Source organism: Drosophila miranda (assembly GCF_003369915.1).
Source record: "Drosophila miranda strain MSH22 chromosome Y unlocalized genomic scaffold, D.miranda_PacBio2.1 Contig_Y1_pilon, whole genome shotgun sequence".
NCBI classification, from domain to species: domain Eukaryota; kingdom Metazoa; phylum Arthropoda; class Insecta; order Diptera; family Drosophilidae; genus Drosophila; species Drosophila miranda.
The window spans coordinates 34,927,879-34,949,665 of record NW_022881603.1 but is presented as its reverse complement, the minus strand read 5'-3'; the positions used below and the strand labels follow the sequence as shown (position 1 = coordinate 34,949,665).

Below are 21,787 nucleotides of genomic sequence, written 5' to 3'. Positions count from 1 at the left end.
TATGGTCATTATCTATGATTCTGCGTTTTTAGTTTTCTCGAATGTGTAATATTGTGGATGCAACAGATTTTCGTTCTTTGTGTGGGCGGAAGGGGGTGGCGCGAAATTTTGAGATACACGTTTTATAGTAAGATCTAACAGGAGTGCGGATACCAAATTTGGTTACTCTAGCCTTAATAGTCTCTGAGATTTTTAAATATCCCCAAATTTTCGTCCTTTGCGGGGGCGGAAGGGGGTGTGGCGAAATTTTGAAACAAACTCGTCTCGGTCCGATATATTAGGAGTGTGGATACCAAATTTGGTTGCTCTAGCTTTTGTAGTCTCTGAGATCTAGGCGCTAATGTTTTACTCTAAGCAAAGCCGCCTATGCTACGTGTGTGTTAGAGAGAGACAGGGCGAGAAAAAATGAAATTGTTTTCTTGATGCTGGCTATAATAATAATACGATCCAATTCAGATTCCGCAGTCTTAAAGATTTGGTCATTCTCTACAATTTCTCATATCTTTAAAATTGTGGATGCCACAGATTTTCGTCCTTTGTGGGGGCGGAAGTGGGCGGGGTGAAGTTTTGAAATATTTTTGTAGCAGTGACATATCACAGAAGTCTGGATCCAAAACATCGCTGCTCTAGCTCTTATAGTCTTTGAGCACTAGGCGCTGAAGGGGACGGACAGACGGACAGACGGACGGACGGACAGACAGACAGGGCTCAATCGACTCGGCTATTGATGCTGATCAAGAATATATATACTTTATGGGGTCGGAAACGATTCCTTCTGGACGTTACACACATCCACTTTTACCACAAATCTAATATACCCAATACTCATTTTGAGTATCGGGTATAAAAACAAATGAGTGCGGCGCTCCCCAAATGCCAACTGGGAGCAATCCCAAGCTCGGAAAGGCAGCGGCCCAAAGGCCTGGCCCAACCGGCTCTATAGTAGGGAATAACTGCAAGGTGGAAGGTGCCTGTGCGAACCCGAGGGGGTCCCATCCCGAATCCGGTGTGGGTGGCAAGGTAACTCCCGAAGCTGACACCTTGGAAGGAAAGCTAAGCAATATTGCGGCTGCCCGACCTTCTGGTAAAGCGGAGGGGGTTGACTTGCCGTCGACAAGCGCCCAAGCCAGACGCTACACATATGCCGAAAAGATTAGTGCAGGGCACATACTCCGTCGGCAACACGCCAGCAGTGAAGCCAGCCCATCAGCCGACTGGCTGAAGAAGGTGGAATGGGCTTCGGCCGTGCTCCCGGAGTTCACCTTGGAACAGAAAAAGGTGGCTCCCCAAGCCAAGAGGCAGCGCTCGCAGGAGACACCGGGACCGGTAGCAAAGCGCTCCAGAGTGCTGCCAAATGTCTCCTTTGCGCAGATTGCCAAGGAGAGGACGCTAATTGGTGTCCTCGACAGAGGCAGCGCAGAGGGTAGAATCCCAAGGAGTCAGTGGAAGTGGGTGGAAGCGGCACTGGCCGACCGCTGCTTCGAACTCCTTGACAAAGACCCTGGACCTCCGCCAGTCTGCAAGGACATCGGGTGGTTCCAGGGCAATGTTAAGATAATTGCCTGCGAAGACGAGCGCTCTGTAAAGCTTTATAAAGCGGCGGTAGCGCAGGTCGGCGAGGTCTATGCTGGGGCGAAACTCGTCGCAGTCGACTGGAGCGAGGTGCCCAGCAGACCGAGGGCCAGAATTTGGGTGCCGGCTACCTTTAAGGAGCCAGAACGCATCCTCAAGATGCTGCAGAGATGCAACCCGGGACTACCAACCTCAGATTGGAAGGTAGCCAAGGTTGAGACGACACAAGGGCCGACTAACCAGGCAGTGCTCGTTCTCAATAAAGAGTCGCTGGCCCCGATAGAGGCAGCAAAAGGAGAGCTAAACTTCGGCTTCAGCTCGGTCACCATCAAGGTGTACAAATCGGACGCGGCGGCCGCGGGGCTTCCTGTCGTCAACCCAGACGTGCAGGATGTCGCTGCGGAGCTCGAAGCGCCTGACGACGAGCTGGAGCCAGACCAGGAAGGCTTCTCCTCAGAGACAGAGCTGATGCTCGACTTTGAGTCAATGTGCCGAGAGAGAGTCTCAGATGACTCGGACGCGGACATCACGGTGGTGGAGAATCTTGAAGATGGTCCTAAGGATCCTTCAAATAAATCTCCACCACTGTAAAGCAGCATCGGCTGCTCTCATACTCCGCCTAGACGCAAGCGGAGCCGACGTAGTCCTGATCCAGGAGCCTTGGGTGGTAGGAGGCAAGGTCTGTGGATTGGGGACGAGGGAATACAAGATCATTGTATCCCAAAATGAAGGTAAAATCCGTACCTGCATACTTGCTAGAAAGCACCTAAATATCTTTCTGCTCCATAATTATAGCGATGGCGATAACACGGCGGTAAGCCTAGAACTAAAAGGGAATCATCTCAGGCTGGTGGCGTCCTATATGGCCCACGAGGAGGATGATCCTCCGAACGACCTTGTTCGCAAAATAGCCAGCGACAGCGAAAGGACGGACAAAGACTAGGTTGCGATGCCAACGCCCACCAAACCCAATGGGGGAGCACGGACACGAATGTAAGGGGTGAGTCACTGTTCAGCTTCATCCTGAACTCAAATTTATTCATATGCAATCGGGGTAACGACCCCACATTTATAATTAAAAATCGGCAGGAGGTCATTGACCTCACGCTAGTGTCAAGCAAACTGCTGGACACAATCAAGAGCTGGAGAGTCCTAGGAGACCACTCCTTCTCGGACCACAGGTATATCGAGACGATATTATCCTTCGATATTCCCAAACCAACCGACTATATCAACCCCAGAAAAGCCAACTGGGAAAAATATAACACAACCCTGGAGGAGCTACTCCCTCCTAACGCCCCTAACTGCCCGAACACTGAAGACAACCTAAACCGTCTTGTGAACAGGTTTACGGATGCGTGCAACAAAGCCTTCAAGGCAGCATGCCCTTCTACCAGACCAAGGGGAAGAAGAAACCCCCCTGGTGGTCTAAGCAACTAGACACCCTTCGTAAAACTTGTAGGACTCTATTCAATAGAGCCACAAGAACTAAGGAGGATACTCACTGGGCAGACTATAAAACCAGTCTAGCACTATACAAAAAGGAAACGAGGAAGGCTAAAAGAGCCTCCTGGCAAAAATATTGCTCCGAAATCGAGGAAACTTCGGAGGCCGCAAGACTCCGGAAAGTTCTCTCAAAAACTACCCCCTCGGTAGGTTACCTCAAAAAGAATGATGGCACGTGGACCAACTCTAGTGAGGAGTCCCTAAACATTCTGCTCGACACGCATTTCCCCGGATGCACATCCACCGAGCCGTCACACCTCCCAGGAGAGGGATCGGTAGAATCGATGGACCATATCCTTACAAAACGGAACATAAGTTGGGCAGTAAACAGCTTCAACCCGTTTAAATCGCCAGGCCCGGACCAGGTAATCCCGGCCCAACTTCAGAAGGCCGGGGAGACGGCCATCAACTGGCTACATAGTATCTTCAGGAAGATACTGGCGCTATGTACAATACCGCAAGCGTGGCTTAAGGCTAGGATAGTTTTCATCCCTAAAGCAGGCAAAGCCTCACACTCAACCCCGAAAGACTTTAGACCAATCAGTTTATCGTCTTTCCTACTCAAAACCTTTGAGAGTCCCCAGCTGTACTCAAGTGCGCAGCATGCCTACCGGAAAGGAAAATCCACGGAAACGGCACTTCACGAAGTGATCTCGAGTGTAGAAAAATCCCTGCATCTCAAAGAATACTCACTAATAGCTTTTCTCGATATCGAGGGAGCCTTCAACAACGTCACACCGGGCTCCATTACAGAAGCCCTGATCAATTGCTCATACGCAGGACGGTGACATCATCGATGCGATCGTCCACCCAGTCAAGGTATGTCAACAGAGGAACCCCGCAAGGGGGAGTTCTGTCTCCTCTTCTATGGAACATTGCAGTCAATAAGATTCTATGCGACCTGGAAGAGGGGGGCTGTAAAGTAGTGGCATACGTGGATGACATTGCAATTATCTTTGCGGGGAAATACCCCCAAACACTATGCGACCTAATGACCGCAAAGCTTGCTCGATTGTCCAAATGGACAGAATCGCGCGGATTGGGACTAAATCCATCGAAAACGGAACTCGTGTTATTCACAAAAAAATACAAGGTCCCGCCCCTCAACCCCCCAACAATAAACGGATACAGGCTCTCCTTCAGCGACAGTGCCAGTTACTTAGGGTTGGTAATTGACAAAAAGCTTAGCTGGAACCTGAATGTCAAGGATAGAGTGAGGAAGGCAACGACAGCACTCTATACTTGCAAAAAAGCTATCGGCCTAAAGTGGGGCATGAACCCAAGCATAGTCCGATGGATATATCTGGCAATAGTCAGACCTATAATACTCTACGGAGTTACTGTCTGGTGGCCTGCCCTAACAAAAAGGACAATCACCAATCAGCTGGGCAAGGTTCAGCGAACAGCCGCCCTCTGCATCAGTGGAGCTCTTCGAACTACACCAAATGATGCGCTAAACGCCATGTTATGCCTTCAGAGCCTTGACTTTTGCAGGAAAGGAGCGGGCAGAAATGGCTGACTCTGAACAATGGGTACCCCAGAACATAGGTCACTCATCTATACTAAATAAAAACAACATGGTCCCAGCAAGAACGGACTATCAAGTTCCAATTGAGCACACGGAGACTCCATTCAGCATAATCATCCCTCATAGAGACGATTGGCTCGAGGGACTCCCCGGCCCAGACGGGGCCATAAGCATCTTCACGGATGGCTCAAAACTGGACGGCAGGGTTGGAGGAGGAATCTACTCTGAACAACTTAACATAAGGCAATCTTTCAGGCTTCCGGATCACTGTAGCGTCTTCCAAGCGGAAGTTACAGCAATCAGGGAGGCTCTGTACTGTCTTCACACGGTTACCACCACGGCAACCAATCTAAACATCTACAGCGACAGCCAAGCTGCGATCAGATCACTTAACGCGATCTCCTCGAACTCGGCTACTGTGGCGAAGTGCCGCAGATCTCTTCACGAGATGGCTCAGCAATTTCCTATCAGCCTTATATGGGTCCCGGGCCACCGGGATATCGAAGGCAACTGCATAGAGGACGAGCTGCCCAGATCTGGCACTACAACCCCCCTTCTCCAAGATAAGGAGGATATTTGTATGCCTATGGCCACCTGCAAGCTCATCATAAAGGAGCAGTACACGCGACTAATAGACAACAAGTGGCAAATAGGGCCACGTTGTCGCACAGCTCGGCAAACATGGCCGACCATAGATAAGAAGCGCACCTCAGAGCTCTGCAAACTAGGCAGGACACTGGCTAGTAGGCACCCACGCAAACAGGCTGTGTGCCCCATACAATGATTTCTGCCGCAGCTGCAGAGACGAGGACGAGGAGGAAACAGTGGAACACCTGTTCTGTTCCTGTCCAGCTCTCAGCAGAAGGAGGCTGCATCACTTGGGCTCTGCCTTTCTGAACGACATCTCGGAGATGTCCACGCTATGTCCCAGAAAGATCGTCAACTTTATCAGGGCATCTGGATGGGACAACTGTTGACATGAAGTCTCATCTGCAGGGAGGGAATGATCCCAAGCGGTATCACAACGTGCCGAAACCGGCCTAAGTGTGCTGGGCTCCGAGCGAGCTTGGCGGCCGTCTCTACCTAACCTAACCTAACCTAATGATATCGCACTATCGGCAGTCGATAGTACCACTAACCATACTGTATATAGATGGCCAGTTCATACAACGAAAGCGTCACACACTGGCTAGCGCGTTCAGTACCCCAGAGTGACGTCATCATGAGAGATAGAGCGCAGAGAGAACATCTTTGCATGTGTTAGTACACACGCAATATGTTTCGACAAAAATATGTGATTGTATGCTTTTTCAGATTTTTTGAACTCTCTCAGGTCTGGTTCTGTTTTGCCACCAGCATGTTTTAGTGTATGGGTGCACATGCATTCTCACGTACTTTGCGTGTGTGTGTTTAGTATTGCTGGCCGCTAGAACTGAAATTTGAGTTTGGTTCTTGTTTTGGGTCTTTTGATGGACTGACCTACCACCACAAAATAAATGAAGAATGGGCAGGGGGTGGGGGTATGGTACACTAGGGCGCGGGAAATGAAATAAAAGCTGTTATTTGTTTGATTTATACCACAAAATATAAAATATTACAATAATATAATTACAAATTTATTTCCTTATTTTAAACAGGTTTATTATAAATTATAAAAATTATGCAAACGCCGTCGGTTCTCGACTTTTTTGTTTATTATAACTAAAACAATGATGTATCTAAATATACAATATAAGAAAAAATATATATATACTTAAATAAATATGCATAAATATAAATGGAATTGGTTTTACATATATGTATTTCAAATCAATTGTCAATCGCGCGCTTTCCGTCGGGAATCCGCAAAGCAAAATTTAGATGCCGGTCGCACCTTGAATACTCTCACGGACAATACCCATACATTTTCTAATTCAATTATAAAATATCTTATGTACATACATATGTACATAAATATTAAAGTTTATTACATTCGTATATTTTATTTTGATATATTTAATCGGCATTTCGAGACAAAGTCTCACAAATTCAATTTAAACGAGGGGGAACGTTGTGAGTTGCTGCGGAGACCGCAACTCTACAGTTATACCCGATACTAAGTCAGTATGGCTCTCCTCCGGCAGACGCCGCTAATATTAAACGACACGACAAGGAGTGCGTGCGAGAGAGACAGAAAATCAGTCTGAGCGTGACGTCGGGTGCTGCGTAGCCAGTGCAAATTGATTTGTTCCTTTTGGCTATAAAAATGATCTGATCTGATCCAGATTCAGCAATCTGATATATATGATCATTATCTATGATTCTGCGTTTTTAGTTTTCTCGTATCGTCGAAATTGTGGATGCCACAGATTTTCGCCCTTTGTGGGGGCGGAAGTGGGCGGGGCAAAGTTTTGAAATATTTTTGTAGCAGTGACATATCACAGAAGTCTGGATCCAAAACATCGTTGCTCTCGCTCTTATAGTCTTTGAGCACTAGGCGCTGAAGGGGACGGACACACGGACAGACGGACAAACGGACAGACGGACAGACAGACATGGCTCAATCGACTCGGCTATTGATGCTGATCAAGAATATATATACTTTATTGGGTCGGAAACGATTCCTTTTGGACGTTACACACATCCACTTTTACCACAAATCTAATATACCCCAATACTCATTTTGAGTATCGGGTATAAAAAAAGAAGCATAGTCCAAAAATGTATAATTTTAACGTCAAAAATAGATAAATATGCAGACTGGTTTAAATTTTTCGATCCGTGCTTTGTACACCGAAATCATCTGCTCAATCAGTTTGTATTGATTTTAATTAGAAAAAATTGTAAATGGTTAACAGATAGGATGATAGGGAATCAAAATGCAAAATCATACGAGAAGAAGCTCAAAATTTGGCGGCAGTAGGATTTTTTATTTCATTTTATAAAATGTATGTAAGTTAACGACAAAGTTGCCAAAACACCAGCAACCGACACGAGCCGCTCCAGATCGCCAAAACTGCTGGATCAGCGTCTGGACGATATCCGCCAACGGCGAGGGATTCCGAGAAATACCTCGCCACGGCTGAACTGCTGTCGTTGCATCGCTGCAACATTCCGCGGTCGCGAACCCACAGTAAGAATAGGGCCTCAAAATATATTGAAAAGTAGTCTTTAATTATTCGTCAAATAAAGAACACGGACTTCGTCCGCAAGAAAACTCAATACGTTGAATTTATTAATATAAAAATTTAACTTGTATAAGTTTATTATATTTTGCTTATTTTTATACCCGATACTCAAATTGAGTATTGGGGTATATTAGATTTGTGGTAAAAGTGGATGTGTGTAACGTCCAGAAGGAATCGTTTCCGACCCCATAAAGTATATATATTCTTGATCAGCATCAATAGCCGAGTCGATTGAGCCATGTCTGTCTGTCCGTCTGTCCGTTTGTCCGTCTGTCCGTCCGTCCGTCTGTCCGTCCCCTTCAGCGCCTAGTGCTCAAAGACTATAAGAGCTAGAGCAACGATGTTTTGTATCCAGACTTCTGTGATATGTCACTGCTACAAAAATATTTCAAAACTTCGCCCCGCCCACTTCCGCCCCCACAAAGGACGAAAATCTGTGGCATCCACATTTTTAAAGATACGATAAAACCAAAAACGCAGAATCGTAGAGGATGACTATATGTCTTAGAATGTCAGATCTCGACCAGATCGTGTAATTATTATAGCCAGAATCAAGAAAACAATTTCATTCTTTCTCGCTCTGTCTCTTTCTAACACACAGGTTTCATGGTCGGTTTTGCCAATTGCAAAATATGAGTTCAAGGATCTCAGAACCTATAAGAGCCAGAGCAACCAAATTTGGTATCCACACTCCTGTGATATCGGACCTTGGCCGTTTCGTGTCCCTTCCGCCCCCGCAAAGGACGAAAATCTGGGGCATCAACAAATCTCAGAGACTATTAAGGCTAGAGTAACCAAATTTGGTATCCGCACTTCTGTTAGATCTCACTATAAAACGTATTTCTCAGAATTTCGCCCCACCCCCTTCCGCCCCCACAAAGGACGAAAATCTGTTGCATCCACAATATTGCACATTCGAGAAAACTAAAAACGCAGAATCATAGAAAATGACCATATCTATCAGATTGCTGAATCTGGGTGAGATCGGATCATTTTTATAGCCAAAAGGAACAAATCAATTTGCACTGGCTACGCAGCGCCCGACGTCACGCTCAGACTGATTTTCTGTCTCTCTCGCACGCACTCTTTGTCGTGTCGTTTAATATTAGCGGCGTCTGACGGAGGAGAGCCATACTGACTTAGTATCGGGTATAACTGTAGAGTTGCGGTGTCCGCAGCAACTCACAACGTTCCCCCTCGTTTATTTTCATTTATATGTTTGTACATATATGTATCTAACAGATTTAATTTTAGGCGGGGAACATGGATGTGACTTAATTACTTAAAAGTCTTGAAATTAAGTCATATCAAGTCGACTCAAAGGTCAGATTAAATTTTGACCCCATTTAATATATAATGGCCTCCTCGTGGTGTTCCCTGGGTACCGATCTTCAATCGGGAGCCAATTTGAGCGGCGACTTTAAGTACATAGTATGTATGTATTTACGTATATATGTATATGTAGTTACATATATGAACAACTTAAGGCATATCCTCTATATATAGAAAATCAATCATCATTGTTTTAGTTATAATAAACAAAAAAGTCGAGAACCGACGGGGTTTGCATAATTTTTATAATTTATAATAAACCTGTTTAAAAAAAGGAAATAAATGTGTAATTATATTATTGTAATATTTTATATTTTGTGGTATAAATCAAACAAATAACAGCTTTTATTTCATTTCCCGCGCCCTAGTGTACCATACCCCCACACCCTGCCCATTCTTCATTTATTTTGTGGTGGTAGGTCAGCTCATCAAAAGACCCAAAACAAGAACCAAACTCAAATTTCAGTTCTAGCGGCCAGCAATACTAAACACACACACGCAAAGTACGTGAGAATGCATGTGCACCCATACACTAAAACATGCTGGTGGCAAAACAGAACCAGACCTGAGAGAGTTCAAAAAATCTGAAAAAGCATACAATCACATATTTTTGTCGAAACATATTGCGTGTGTACTAACACATGCAAAGATGTTCTCTCTGCGCTCTCTCTCTCATGATGACGTCACTCTGGGGTACTGAACGCGCTAGCCAGTGTGTGACGCTTTCGTTGTATGAACTGGCACATCTATATACTGTATGGTTAGTGGTTGTATGAACTGGCACATCTATATACTGTATGGTTAGTGGTACAACACAACAAGGCAAAACTTCCCATCTCTAAGAAAATATAATGATATTTACAAATTCTTTGAAAAAGAAAACATCAGACTAATTGACTTCATCGACGAAATTGATGTAAAGCTATAAACAGTACTCCAACATCTTCTATTCTTTGACTTGGCAATTTCCACCTTCAAAAGGCGGGCGGCCAAATAATCCCACGCTACTCACGGGTAGCATGGTAACTTAAACACTAAAAAAAAAAAAAAAAAAAAAAAAAAAAAATCGGACGATTTTCCCATTCGTCAAATTTTTGTTCGAAATGCAAACAGAAAGCAATGGAAAACGTAAATGACCAAAGAAGAAAGCCAATCGCTTCATGCGAAACGCCAAGGGCTTTGCCAAACAGGGAATCTTCGGCCTCGGGACGCATATAGACGATGAGCAGTTTGTTACTTCATCAACATTCTGGATGCCATGAAGGCTGGGTTCGACGATGTGGAGGAGCGCGGTGAGTAAAAATTGTTTCTTTGTCAGTCGCATTACTTATTTACTTCCTGTGCAGTGAACATGGCCAACAATGTGTTTGAGCAGACGAAAGATCAGGAGATCCACTTGGCCTCCAATCAAATTGTGTCCAAGGCGTTGGAATCGCTTATTGGATTTGTGGACAACGAGCAGCTGGAGCGATACTTCAACAAATTTGGGGACAGCCTGCGCCCCTTGTGCTCGGATAGATTTGCTTCGCATGTCCTGCAGAAGATGCTTGAAATTGCCTTTTTGCGCGGCCTGGGCAAGGCAGCTGCCCAGGAAGTCAGCGATGGTCCGACCACAACAAAGCGAGCTAAGCCAGATGCCGCACAAATCAAGGAGGAATACAATTTGGAAACTGAGCTCAGCGACGACCACAGAGAGAAGTGTCGCCAGTTCGTGGTGCGGATCTCGAAGTTCATGCTCAACAACTTGGAGGACTTTGTGTGGGACAACTGCGCCAGTCACATCATGAGAACTGCGATACTGTGCCTAGTGGGCATGCACGTTCCGAAAATAGCTTTCGAGAAAGGAGGGGCTGAGATGGCCAAGCATCGCAAGCTGTATACAGTGCCCGAGGACTGGCACGAGGTGATGAAAGAGTTTCCCCAACGCCTAGAAATGTGGCCACAATTCGTTGACTTCCCTTATCAGGAGCACTCATCCGCCTTATTAGGCGTCATCTGCCTAAACTTGAGTGTGGCCGACAAAAGTTTTCTAAAGCACTTCGGCAAGAAAATATTATTGCAAAGCCTATTGAAGGCTAACGAAGAAAATGACGATGCCGTTGAGAAAAAGACGGACGCAAAAATCGAAATTGAAGACGATGATGGTGAGGAGAAGCCGACGGAAGAGAAAGAAGAGAGCGCGGAGGAGAAAAAGGACGATCCTGTCCTGCCGAAAGTGTTTCACCATCAGAGCTCCGTCATCCTTCTAGAGACTATTCTACGCGTGGCGGGTGCCAAGCTGCTGACCCAGCTATATGCGATGCTGTTCAGTGGCCGTGTCAGTTACCTCGCCAAACAGCAACAGACAAACTTTTCTGTCCAGCGACTTCTTCAGAACATAAAATAGGTAACAGACTTCGAGTCAATTTTTGCAGAGCTTCAGCCCCACGTGGAAGAGCTCCTGAAAATGGGATACACTGGCGTGGTATCTGCCTTGAGTGCCGCCTGGGGTCCAAACAGGCCCAGATGATAGCCGTTCTACAGAGTTCGCTTCATGTCAGTGGCGACAAAGAGAAGTCTAAGCTGTTCTTTAACTGCCTTATTAAACTGAAACCCTCTGAGATTTTGGGCAGCGATGAGTCGGGATTTGTCCATCTGCATGGCTCGCTGATTGCTCAGCATGTACTGCAGTTCAACAAACCCATTTTCCTGGTCAACTGCATCCTCGATCTGCCAGCCGCCCAACTAGCCCAGATCTTTAACAAGAGCCCAACGGCTCCCACATAGTCGATGCCTTCATGCAGAGAAAGTTCATTGGCGAGAAACCGCGTGAGCGCCTGATCCGTCAGCTAGATGGCTTCTATGTAGACTTGGCCATTACCCGCCACGGATCCCGTGTCCTCGAGCAGTGCTTCAAAGCCTCGCAGGAGACGCAGAAGCTGCGCATTGCTAAGGAGCTCATCACGAAGGCTAACATGCTGAAGGGTTCGCCCTTTGGGCGCCTCATCTACGCAAAGTATCGCCTGGAAACTTACAACCTCTCGCCCACTCAGTGGCAGGCGAGCTTGTCAAAGCAGCTGGATTCGGAGCAGCCCGAGACAAAGCGGAAGCCAGCAAAGACAGCAGCCGATGCGTTTAAGTATATACTAAGCTAGGATTTTGACTTGTTGACAAAATAAAATGTAATTCCACACATGGATAGTGTACTAGGGCTGTTGCTTGACTTTTCAACAGCAACTGATAAGCTATTGCATTGCGCGGTGCGATGCTTAGTTTCAATGAGTCCGACAAAGCTGAAGCATGTGGCTGACCACCACTTGGGCCTTTGCGGATGAGGCCATCTTCGAGGACGAGGACATTTACAACCAGGCGCTGCCGCCAGTGCCACACACGGGAATTACGGCTCCAGGCACCAACTGGTGCGGGCCAGGCAACACGGCTGCCAACTTCGATGACCTGGAAAGAGAGCGGGAGACGGACAAGTGCTGTAGGGCCCACGACCATTGTGAGGAGATAATCGAGTCGCACAGCAAACTGCACGGACTTCCCACCAACACGAATTGGCCGCCGTAGGCTCAGTGGAAAATCGATATCATGTCATGACTTGACTGCTTTTTTTTACAGCCTCAAGTGTACCTGCGAGCAAGAGTTTATCAACTGCCTTCAGGCGGTCAACAGTCTCACCTCCAACACATTGGGCCGAATCTACTATGGCAGCCGGAGAAATTGCTTCGCCAAAGGATATCCCAAAACCAGCTGCAAACAGTACCAGGAAGGCACGTTTCGCAAGCGCTGTATACGATATAACGTTGACAAGGCCTCGGCAAAGATCTGGCAGTTCTATGACATGCCATTACACATTACACAATCCAACACACAAAAGCCTGACCTGTCCTGACCATGATAATTTTTCTGATGTTAGCTGATAAGTTCATTTGTTAGAATTTAAAAGTTTTAACCAGCTAAATCAGGGGCGTACCTAGAGGGGGATTGCTCGGCATGCATATTATAGATTTTGATAGATGTGGTACAAAAAAACGAAAACGGTTTTATTGGTTTTAAAAATATTCTCTAAGAAGATGAATACCTATTTTAAAACGTTTTAGTCTATTTTCGCAGTATTTTCGTTGGCACTCAGAAGGTAGTATCTCTTAAACAAGACTTCATCAGCTTCTTTCAGCGTCGAAAAATACCATTACAAATTTGCATTTTCCATTCATATCATATCTAGGGAGTGATTATACAAAACTCAAGCTTTCGAAATTCGAAGTAATGGAATTTTGATTTGAATAGAATCGCAGGCTTATGTATTTGTAAATAATCGGAGGCCTTATCGCTGGCTAATGCCATAGTTCAATCTTATTTGCTCTGGGCATCAACATGTGTAGAAGGCCAGGTCGTAAAACTGCCAGCGTTTCGGCTGTGTTTCATCCACTTTATAGTTCAGGCAGCGCTTCTCGAACATCTCCACCTGATTCTCTCGACACGAGACGGTCGGATGACCATAGGCAAAGCAGACTTCTTTGGTCCGAAAGTATATGCGGCCTAATGTCAACGAATGTCCGTTGCGCAGGGAAGTGAGGCAATTTCGAACGGCTGATTCGCAGGTACAGAAGAAGCTGGAAGCGGAAAGAAAAGCATCCGTTAGCGAGAGGTAAAACGTATAGATCCGAGTGTTAAATCTTACATGGGGAAGATCCCATCGTTGCTCAGGCCATAGTCTTCCTGCTGCGGTGATATTTTTTCCTTGCAGTTGTCGTGCGAGCGACAGCATATGTCTAGCTCCCTTTCGATGCCCAGATCATCGTAATTGATCGCTATATTGCCTGGACCACACCATTTCGTGCCCGGTACAATTATGCCCAGGCCAAGAATGACATCGAAGGCACCGGCAAGCGCCAATACAGCAGCTACAAAATGTTGAAGGTGCATAATAGACAAAAGTAATCAGACGACTTATCAAAGGGGATTTTCGCAAAGAAGAAATTCGTCAACTGGATCGTCGCTACGGCTACAGTCGAATAATAAACACAGATTACGATTAAAGCCACCAGATCCGTTTTCTATAAATTAATGTACATATATTGTATTGAAGAATAGGAGATGCAAAGATTTGTGTATAACTTTTAGAGGTTTTATTTAGACAAGAATTCACAATTGGAGACTTTATTTTAGAAAGAATTTATGTTCCGTTCCAAACCTCTCTAGGCACAGACCGGCTATTCCCAGTATATTTTATATTATATTCTGTTATATATGAAAAATTTTGAATAATTCGTGTTCCATTGTACAATATGGCTACACTTGTGGGGATAAACATTCACTTTTTTAGAGTTTTCAGGATTTAATCAATGGATTTCATCTTGCAGAGATGATTAACTGGTATCATCTTGACCTCGTCGTTTATCTTGCAGACGAGCACGTCGCCTTCCTGCTTGGACAGTACCCGGCCGACCGACTCCCGTTCCTCGCCATAGATCACCTTGAACTCATCGCCACTGTTGGGCGGCACAGGTGCCAAGTGCTCGCTGACAATGGAGACGCTGCGGTCTTCCTGGCACAAGAATACAGAGCACACACCATTGGAAACAGTGCGGATAATGCCTGTTTGTCCAACAAGATCGGTGTCGTCATGCGTATGAATCCTAACTTCAATATCGGTTGTGCACCAGTCGCCCATCGACGAGTCCAGGCTGGCCCCCGGTGTCTGGGGATTGTACGGAGATTGTGGTATACCACCGGGAGTGTTTGGTGAATAAGTCGATGGCGATGGGGTATTCAAGTAGCCAACTGGATAAGGCGAAGGAGCAGGACTGGGACTTGGATTGAATGGGCTGTAGCTTCTATCCGATCCGTATAGAGTACCAGGCGTTTGGGGGGCGAACTGAGATGTCATCTGATAGCCGGGAGTACTTGGATTGTAGCCGGGGCTTGGGCTGGGCTCCTCCAGCGAATAATCGAAATCGTTGTTTCGCGCCGGTGTGGTGTTTGCTGTCGGATCCCAAGCACCATGGCGTGGCGTCATGCTGCCATCGTGCGACGGTGTCATTGTGCCATAAGGAGTACGAGTATCTGTGTCCCAGTTCGGCGTTTGACTTCCGACCAAGGGGGTCTTAGATCCTGCCGCAGTGTAGCTTGGCGTTTGTGCCCCGTAGCCGGGCGTACGAGCTGGCGTGCGCCCATATGTGGAGACGCTTCCCTCCTTGCCGGGAACCCCAACGATGGCAATATGATTGCGATCGACCGATATCGTTTGACATGAAGTATGGAGCTCCACACGAGCTGTGGCCTCAGTTGCGTCCTTAACAATTCCCACAGCACCTGCAGAGATCACGAACAAGTCATATACATAATGATAAATGTACTTCTCAACAAAGAAAAATACCTTTATAGGGTCCGCCACTAATCTTGATGGTTTTACCCAGAATTTCGCGATCACGAGTCACGCGGAAACCACCTCTACCGCCGCGCGCCCCTCCGCGGGCTCCGCCTCGTCCGCCAGACGGATGCATGGGTGATTGAATACGTGGTGACATGAATCCAAGTCCGCCCATCGAACCAGCAGGATTAACGTTGGTCTTGCTGCCTCCAGCCAACTGCAAGTGCCGTGTCTTGCACACAAATATGCCTCCGTTTTCTGTATACATGCGGCAATGAAGGAACGCCAAGCTGCGATACAAGTGCTTGATTTCTCCGGAACGTCCCTGCGAATTATAATCCGATTATTATTGTTATGAGAAATACTTCCAATGGACTCGTTGGTACTCACAGCATGAGGTCCCTCCATAACCTTAACAATGTCGCGACGGCGAATCTGATTTTGGTCAGCATCCAGGGCCACAGTGTTGCGGTTCTCTCGTCGCTTATGCAAAGCGGTTGGCTTGCATTCAATGCACTTTCCATTCATGCCCAGTACATGAAAGTTCTCACGCTCCAAACGCACAATAACACCCACATTCTGAGAGCTGATTTAAAAAATTCCCATTATTCCCATACCTGTTAGAGTCTGATGTGCATTGGAAAATAGTGCACCTTAAACTTACTCAAGTTGCACCAAATCGCCCCATTGGAACTGGCCCAGACAGTCAACGCCTGTAGCCACATCAGAGCAGAGCTGCAGATCCCGTGGCAAAACCTCCAATTCGTGATTGGTCAAATCAGAGACGAGCACCACTCGCAAGGGCTCTACACGGATAATAAGTCCAGTTTCGCCCTCATATCGACCTGCCAGCACCCTGGCGTGGTCTCCAGTTTTAAAATACTTGCGCAGCTCACTCGCTTTAAAAATTAAAGGATCCTAAACAAAAAACCATTGTTTAGTGGTGTACACAGTATGAGGAATCGCATGACGTACCTTTAGATCCTGATGCTTGGGCATAACCGTGATCATGGTGCCGTCAATGGCCACAATCTTCGCCTGCAAGTTCTCCAAGTCTCCCACGCAGACCTCAACATTGTCCCCCATGGAGAACGAGTGAGTCGAAGTGGGGTCATCCTTGACATTGCCCAAAAGTTCCAGATTCACCTCTGTTAGGGCACAGTAATGTTATTATGTGACAAAGGACGTTGGATTTTTGATATGAATTACCTTCTGGAGATTCTTCGAAGCGCTCTAGCTCGGCTAAGGTGGGCTTTACGCCGTCTGATAGAATGGCTGACATGGTGAAGTTCTTGTAGAGAAAGCCCTTTCGCGAATACCGATTACCCTCAAAGAGTAGAAAATCGCCATCTGAGTGAACCTCACCACCAATTGCCCTAGAAAACAAGTCGTTTATAAGGATTGGAATGGACAGCTGGGGATTCTGTACCTCACGGCTTCTGGATCAAACGGTTTTGCTACAGGCCGGCGTTTCTTCTTGCGCTTGCCATCGTCAGTTTCCTACAAGAGGAATTTAGTAAATTTTGGGATTAGGTTGGACCACCCAATTTCAACCATTTGCATTTCAATTACTGTTGCTGTTGTCCTCAAGGCACCACGCATTCTTGTATAGTCGATGCGGGGTAGGAGTTTCAGATGAACTTGATTTTGGGCCAGATCGACGTAGTCCACCTGCGCAATATCGTCCTTGTAGAGTCCTCGCTTTAGGCGCACCCACTGCTTGACCTTGAGGCCGACCTGTTCCTTGACCACCTTTAAAACATCCGTCATTTCCTTGATGGGCACCATCTCTTGTTTCCATTTGCCCATCCGAAGATTTCCCACATTATCGATTGCGGTTTTGACGTGGGTCTGCTTATAGGCTTCCAGATAAATGTATCCCTTAACGCCCTCGGGAGCAATAATCGATTTGATCTGGATTGGGTCGTCCGTATTTAGGTATGTTAAGAACTTTCGCATCAACAGTAAGGCGGTGGCCTTCTCCTCTCCAATGCGGCACTTAACCATCCATAAATTGGGATCCCTATGCGGATTCGAAATATACGTAGTAATGTCGAGTATGTATATGTATAGTATATCCTATTCAACTCACTTAATGCCAGGCAGTAGGGTCTGCTGGGTGATCTCATCGGACATCTCTTCCCCGCCATCGCCAAAGTGTCGTTTTGCAATGGATTCGTCAGCATATTTTTTTCTCAGGTACTCTTCGATCTCATCTTCCTTTTGAGTGCTTTAATACAATATATATAATGCAATTTGTCCATATTTAATTTCAGGTATACTTACTCCCATAGATTTGTACCTCGCCGCCTTATTTCGATGTCCCTGGCCGTTGGACCGAGTTCATCAATCTCGTTTCCAACAATTCCTATCTCATTGGCACCTTCCTCCCATTCGTCATCCTCGTCGACCTTTTGATGGTGAGAGCCAGATTCAAGGATTAGACTACAAATTTGAATTTGCAAGCTCTCGCGTACAAACCTCGTCGTCCACCTCCGCCTCGTCTATGATGAAGCCACCAAAACGTTCCTTTTTCTTTTTCTTTCGTGGATGATCGTCATTCTCTTCTTCTTCGTATTCCTCGGAGTCAATATCTTCTCCAGGCGGCTCCTCCTCTTCCTCCCCCGATTCGTCGCTTTTCGGCCGGTTTCCACGACCCTGTGGGGAGTCGGACCTAGAGCCCGAATGAGCCGACCGAGATCGGGATCTTGAGCGCGAGGATCTGGACATAGACCTTGACCTGGACCTCGAACGCTGGCCAGACTTGGATCTGACGCTGCGCTGCGACTTGTTTGAAATCGATCCATCTTCTGAACCACTGTCCGACATATTGCTGACTTCGGAGTCCGACATTCTACATAAAATCTGTAAACGTGTGCGACTGCGAGCAAGCACATCCCAAAAAAACACATTTAAAACAAATCGTGAGGATCTGAACGTTGAAATATTGGACGATGGTGTGCCGTGGCAAGAGAAAAACATAGACTTACGGTAGGTACACTTAGTTTTACAGCATCTGCGCCCGGAAATTTTCATAAAATCTAAATTTTCCAAAAATTTTTGATGCCACGCTAGAGATGGCAGCAGTGTAGCAGTGTGACCGTATAAAGATATTAAAGTGTTGTTGAATACGGAGTTAGCGGAGTTCAGGTGGATAATATAGTAGTCTTTTTTAAGGATATAAAATATAAGATGAATCTAAAAGAAGAATTAGTATTATTATTGTTAGTTTTATTTGCCGCGGCTTAGATGAAGCTGATATCCTGTTTAAATAAAGGGGGTTTGATTGGGCTAACTTTACGGTATATTTTGTAAATGAGACAGTATACTTTGGTATATCTCTGACACTATTCTTGATCGATAGGTCCGTAAAAGTATTTTTTAGGATTGTCCAGTTTTTTTTTAAAGACTAACCCTCTTGTCCAATGCACCAATTTAGAAACCGTGTAGAAACGCACCTATCAGCACCGAATTCCTGATCGTTTCCCGTCAAAATCTCAATTTGTTCAAAAATGTCCGAAAAAATGCATGTCAAAAAGTGGATAACGGAGGTTTTTCACACTGGCGCTTCTAAGGAACTTATATGAAAATAAAACGCATAAATTTTTCTAATTTAACTTGTAGCAACTGTGTTACCTTGTAAGGACATGACTTTAGTGCAAATTGTTGTTGATCGTTTTTGTTTAAACCTCATTTTACAAACAATCCAGTAACAAAGAGTAATTCAAATTAACTAGTCTTGTAGGAAATTGATCTATCAATCGGATCAAATTATGAATTCAGGTATGGAAGTCCTGGCCAGCTAGTTATATCAGATCGAATATCAACATCGAGGAATATGGTTTTTAATCCTTGGCGACGAACGATTAACCCAATGTAGACCATGGGGGTATTTTAATATTCCACCGAAATGAATGAAAATTGAATCATTTTAGCGCAGTTCAGGTGAAAGACTTCGTGTTTTTTTAAGTTCACAGAAAAGATGGAATGGATCTACAAGAAGAATTAACATTTAGTAATATTTTTTTCGCCAATTGCCTCAAGTCGTTGAACTGTTTATATAAAGGGGTCTTCAGTAGGCTAAGTTCGTTTTTTCATCGGTATAAGTAATTATTACGGTTTAAAAACAAATTGTGGGCTCTTTAACGTTAATAATTACAATTGATTTATTACATTGTAAGATATGAATATTAGTTTATAAGATTTGAATATTAGTTTAAGATTTACTCATCGATTGTATTATAAGAAATACCAATGTACTCGCCAACACACATTCATTCGAATACGACGATCAAGAAAGAAGAACATATAATAAAACCGTGCTATTAAAAGTTTACATATCAGAAGTGGGGTTTGGCAAAAAAAAAAAAAAAAAAAACTCTGCGATGAACAATGCAGACATAAGAGCGAAAACCAAAAGTGAACTTAGCGACATATTGCGTAGCGACATAACGTATATTTTGATCAAGATGCCAACATACACCAATTACGTACAGCAGTGAAAAAAATCATGGAAGACACGCATGAGCTAGGAAATACGGCGCCAAGCGCAGACGAGACTATGCAGGCAGACATTTTTGCAGTCCCGGTTGAGCGCGAGATAGATAGAGACAACCGTAGTGCACAACACGCAGTAAAAGCGAGAAGCATTCATGCCGCGACAAGACAACGCTTGTTCGAAATTGACCATGCGATCAGATGAATACGAAGAAGAATCGCGCCGTTTGCAGCAGTTGGAACAATTGTACGTTTCTCGCAAGCGCTTAGCTGATCTCAAATTAAGCATATTGAAAACGGAGAAAGAGGCTATGGAGTTGGAAACGCCGAGAGATTGCATCGACTTGACACACATTGAGGCGTTGATGCGTCCATTTTCTGGAGATGACGACCAGGCTGTAACCAGTTGGATAAGTAACTTTGAGGACATTATGAATTTCCATGGTGTATCCGAGTCCAAATGCTGGATATTAGCGAAGCGGCTGCTAGGTGGATCGACGAAGGCGTACATCGACCATGTGGCGCCTTTGACTTGGCAATTGATGCGAGCAGAATTGCTCAACGTCTTTGAGCAGAAAGTGACAGCGTGGGACATTGGAAAGCGACTGGAGGCACGGAAAATTGCAAATAAGGAAAGCGCATTGCAATATTTCGTCGCAATGTGCAGCATAGCGTCGCAAGCAGACATGGCCACGAGCGATGTGGTCAAATTCATCGTGGAGGCACTGCAGGACAAGTCGGGCATGGCAGCATCCATGCTATATTGCAGCACACTCAACGAGTTGCGTGACAAGATGGTCACCTATGGTAAGGTCAGAAGAGCTCCTGGCGTCGTAGCAATTCGTAGCGAAGGTATGACAAAGGGAAAACTAAATGTGAGTATGGCAGTTGGGCAGCAGCAAGGTGGTGGCGCAATGCGTTGCTACAACTGTCGGCAATTTGGGCACGTTATGAAGGAATGCAGTCAGCCAAAGAGACCGAATGGGGCATGTTTTAACTGTTGGAGTACCAGCCACCTATATTCGCAGTGCCCGAAACGAAAGATGGCCACTAGGGTAGCTGCAGTTCAAGATGAGGAGCGACCAGGAGAAAAAAACAACGACGATTTAGCGGCTGTCCAATTAATCACTTTATGACTTCCGTTTGGTGAACAAAGAGGCGTCAGTATTTTTAGTCTATTTGATACAGGTAGCCCTGTAAGTTTTATTCATAAGTCTTTGATACCGAAGTCGGCTATAGTTGAAGCCTATAATGAAGTTAGGAAATACTATGGACTAGGAGGACAACAAATTCCCATATGGTGAAAATTTAAGTGCCATATTGAATTTTGAACAAAGAAATATATCGTTTTATTAAACATCGTAGATGATAACATGCTGCCTTTGCCGGTATTGTTGGGACGCGATGCCCTTAAAGTTATTGAAATAAAATTTGTTCATAGGAAAAATATCAATGCGAAGCAACACACATCATTAAGTTCGTTAAAGCAAAAAGCTATTAGTTTTACCTGCGCGTCTTTATTCACCGAACGTAAAAATAATATTAACATAAGACTATATGATAAGTTAGATGGTAATCAATCAGAAAGAAGCGAGCTAATCAAACGTTCTAATCCATTTAAAAATCAGACACAAGAAAACTCAAGGAATGACAAAATGGCCATCGAGAATATGAATCAAGGCGACGAATTCAGTAACTTTTGTGCGGCGGTAGAGATTGATGAAGAGGAACATATTAACGTAGGTTTCGAATTTGGCCCCACTCTTGCAGAAAAGTGTAGGGAAGTTATTAAGACATACTATTTACACAAAGAATTTGACTTTAAAG

At 45.2% G+C, this 21,787-nt stretch overlaps 3 protein-coding genes and 1 pseudogene across 3 annotated transcripts; 2 read left to right on the top strand and 2 right to left on the bottom strand.

The window, feature by feature from the left end:
• Positions 1–10,193: 10,193 nt before the first annotated feature.
• On the top strand, positions 10,194–12,290 carry LOC117189533 (annotated as a pseudogene).
• Positions 12,291–12,347: 57 nt separating this feature from the next.
• On the top strand, positions 12,348–13,123 carry LOC117189549 (phospholipase A2-like). The gene is made up of 2 exons (XM_033394695.1): positions 12,348–12,653; positions 12,709–13,123. The coding sequence occupies exons 1-2, from the start codon at positions 12,385–12,387 to the stop codon at positions 12,980–12,982; spliced, it is 543 nt and encodes a 180-aa protein (XP_033250586.1). The 5' UTR covers positions 12,348–12,384; the 3' UTR covers positions 12,983–13,123.
• Positions 13,124–13,363: 240 nt separating this feature from the next.
• LOC117189550 (phospholipase A2 large subunit-like) lies at positions 13,364–14,093 on the bottom strand. Its single transcript, XM_033394696.1, has 2 exons — positions 13,772–14,093; positions 13,364–13,703 (listed from the first exon to the last, which is right to left on the bottom strand). The coding sequence occupies exons 1-2, from the start codon at positions 14,014–14,016 to the stop codon at positions 13,460–13,462; spliced, it is 489 nt and encodes a 162-aa protein (XP_033250587.1). The 5' UTR covers positions 14,017–14,093; the 3' UTR covers positions 13,364–13,459.
• Positions 14,094–14,355: 262 nt separating this feature from the next.
• On the bottom strand, positions 14,356–18,557 carry LOC117189526 (transcription elongation factor SPT5-like). Its single transcript, XM_033394668.1, has 12 exons — positions 18,454–18,557; positions 17,945–18,344; positions 17,750–17,874; positions 17,556–17,693; positions 17,036–17,486; positions 16,893–16,963; positions 16,673–16,839; positions 16,439–16,611; positions 16,128–16,381; positions 15,854–16,049; positions 15,470–15,788; positions 14,356–15,405 (listed from the first exon to the last, which is right to left on the bottom strand). Exons 2-12 carry the CDS (start codon positions 18,314–18,316, stop codon positions 14,429–14,431), a joined length of 3,243 nt encoding a protein of 1,080 aa, XP_033250559.1. The 5' UTR covers positions 18,317–18,344; positions 18,454–18,557; the 3' UTR covers positions 14,356–14,428.
• Positions 18,558–21,787: the final 3,230 nt, after the last annotated feature.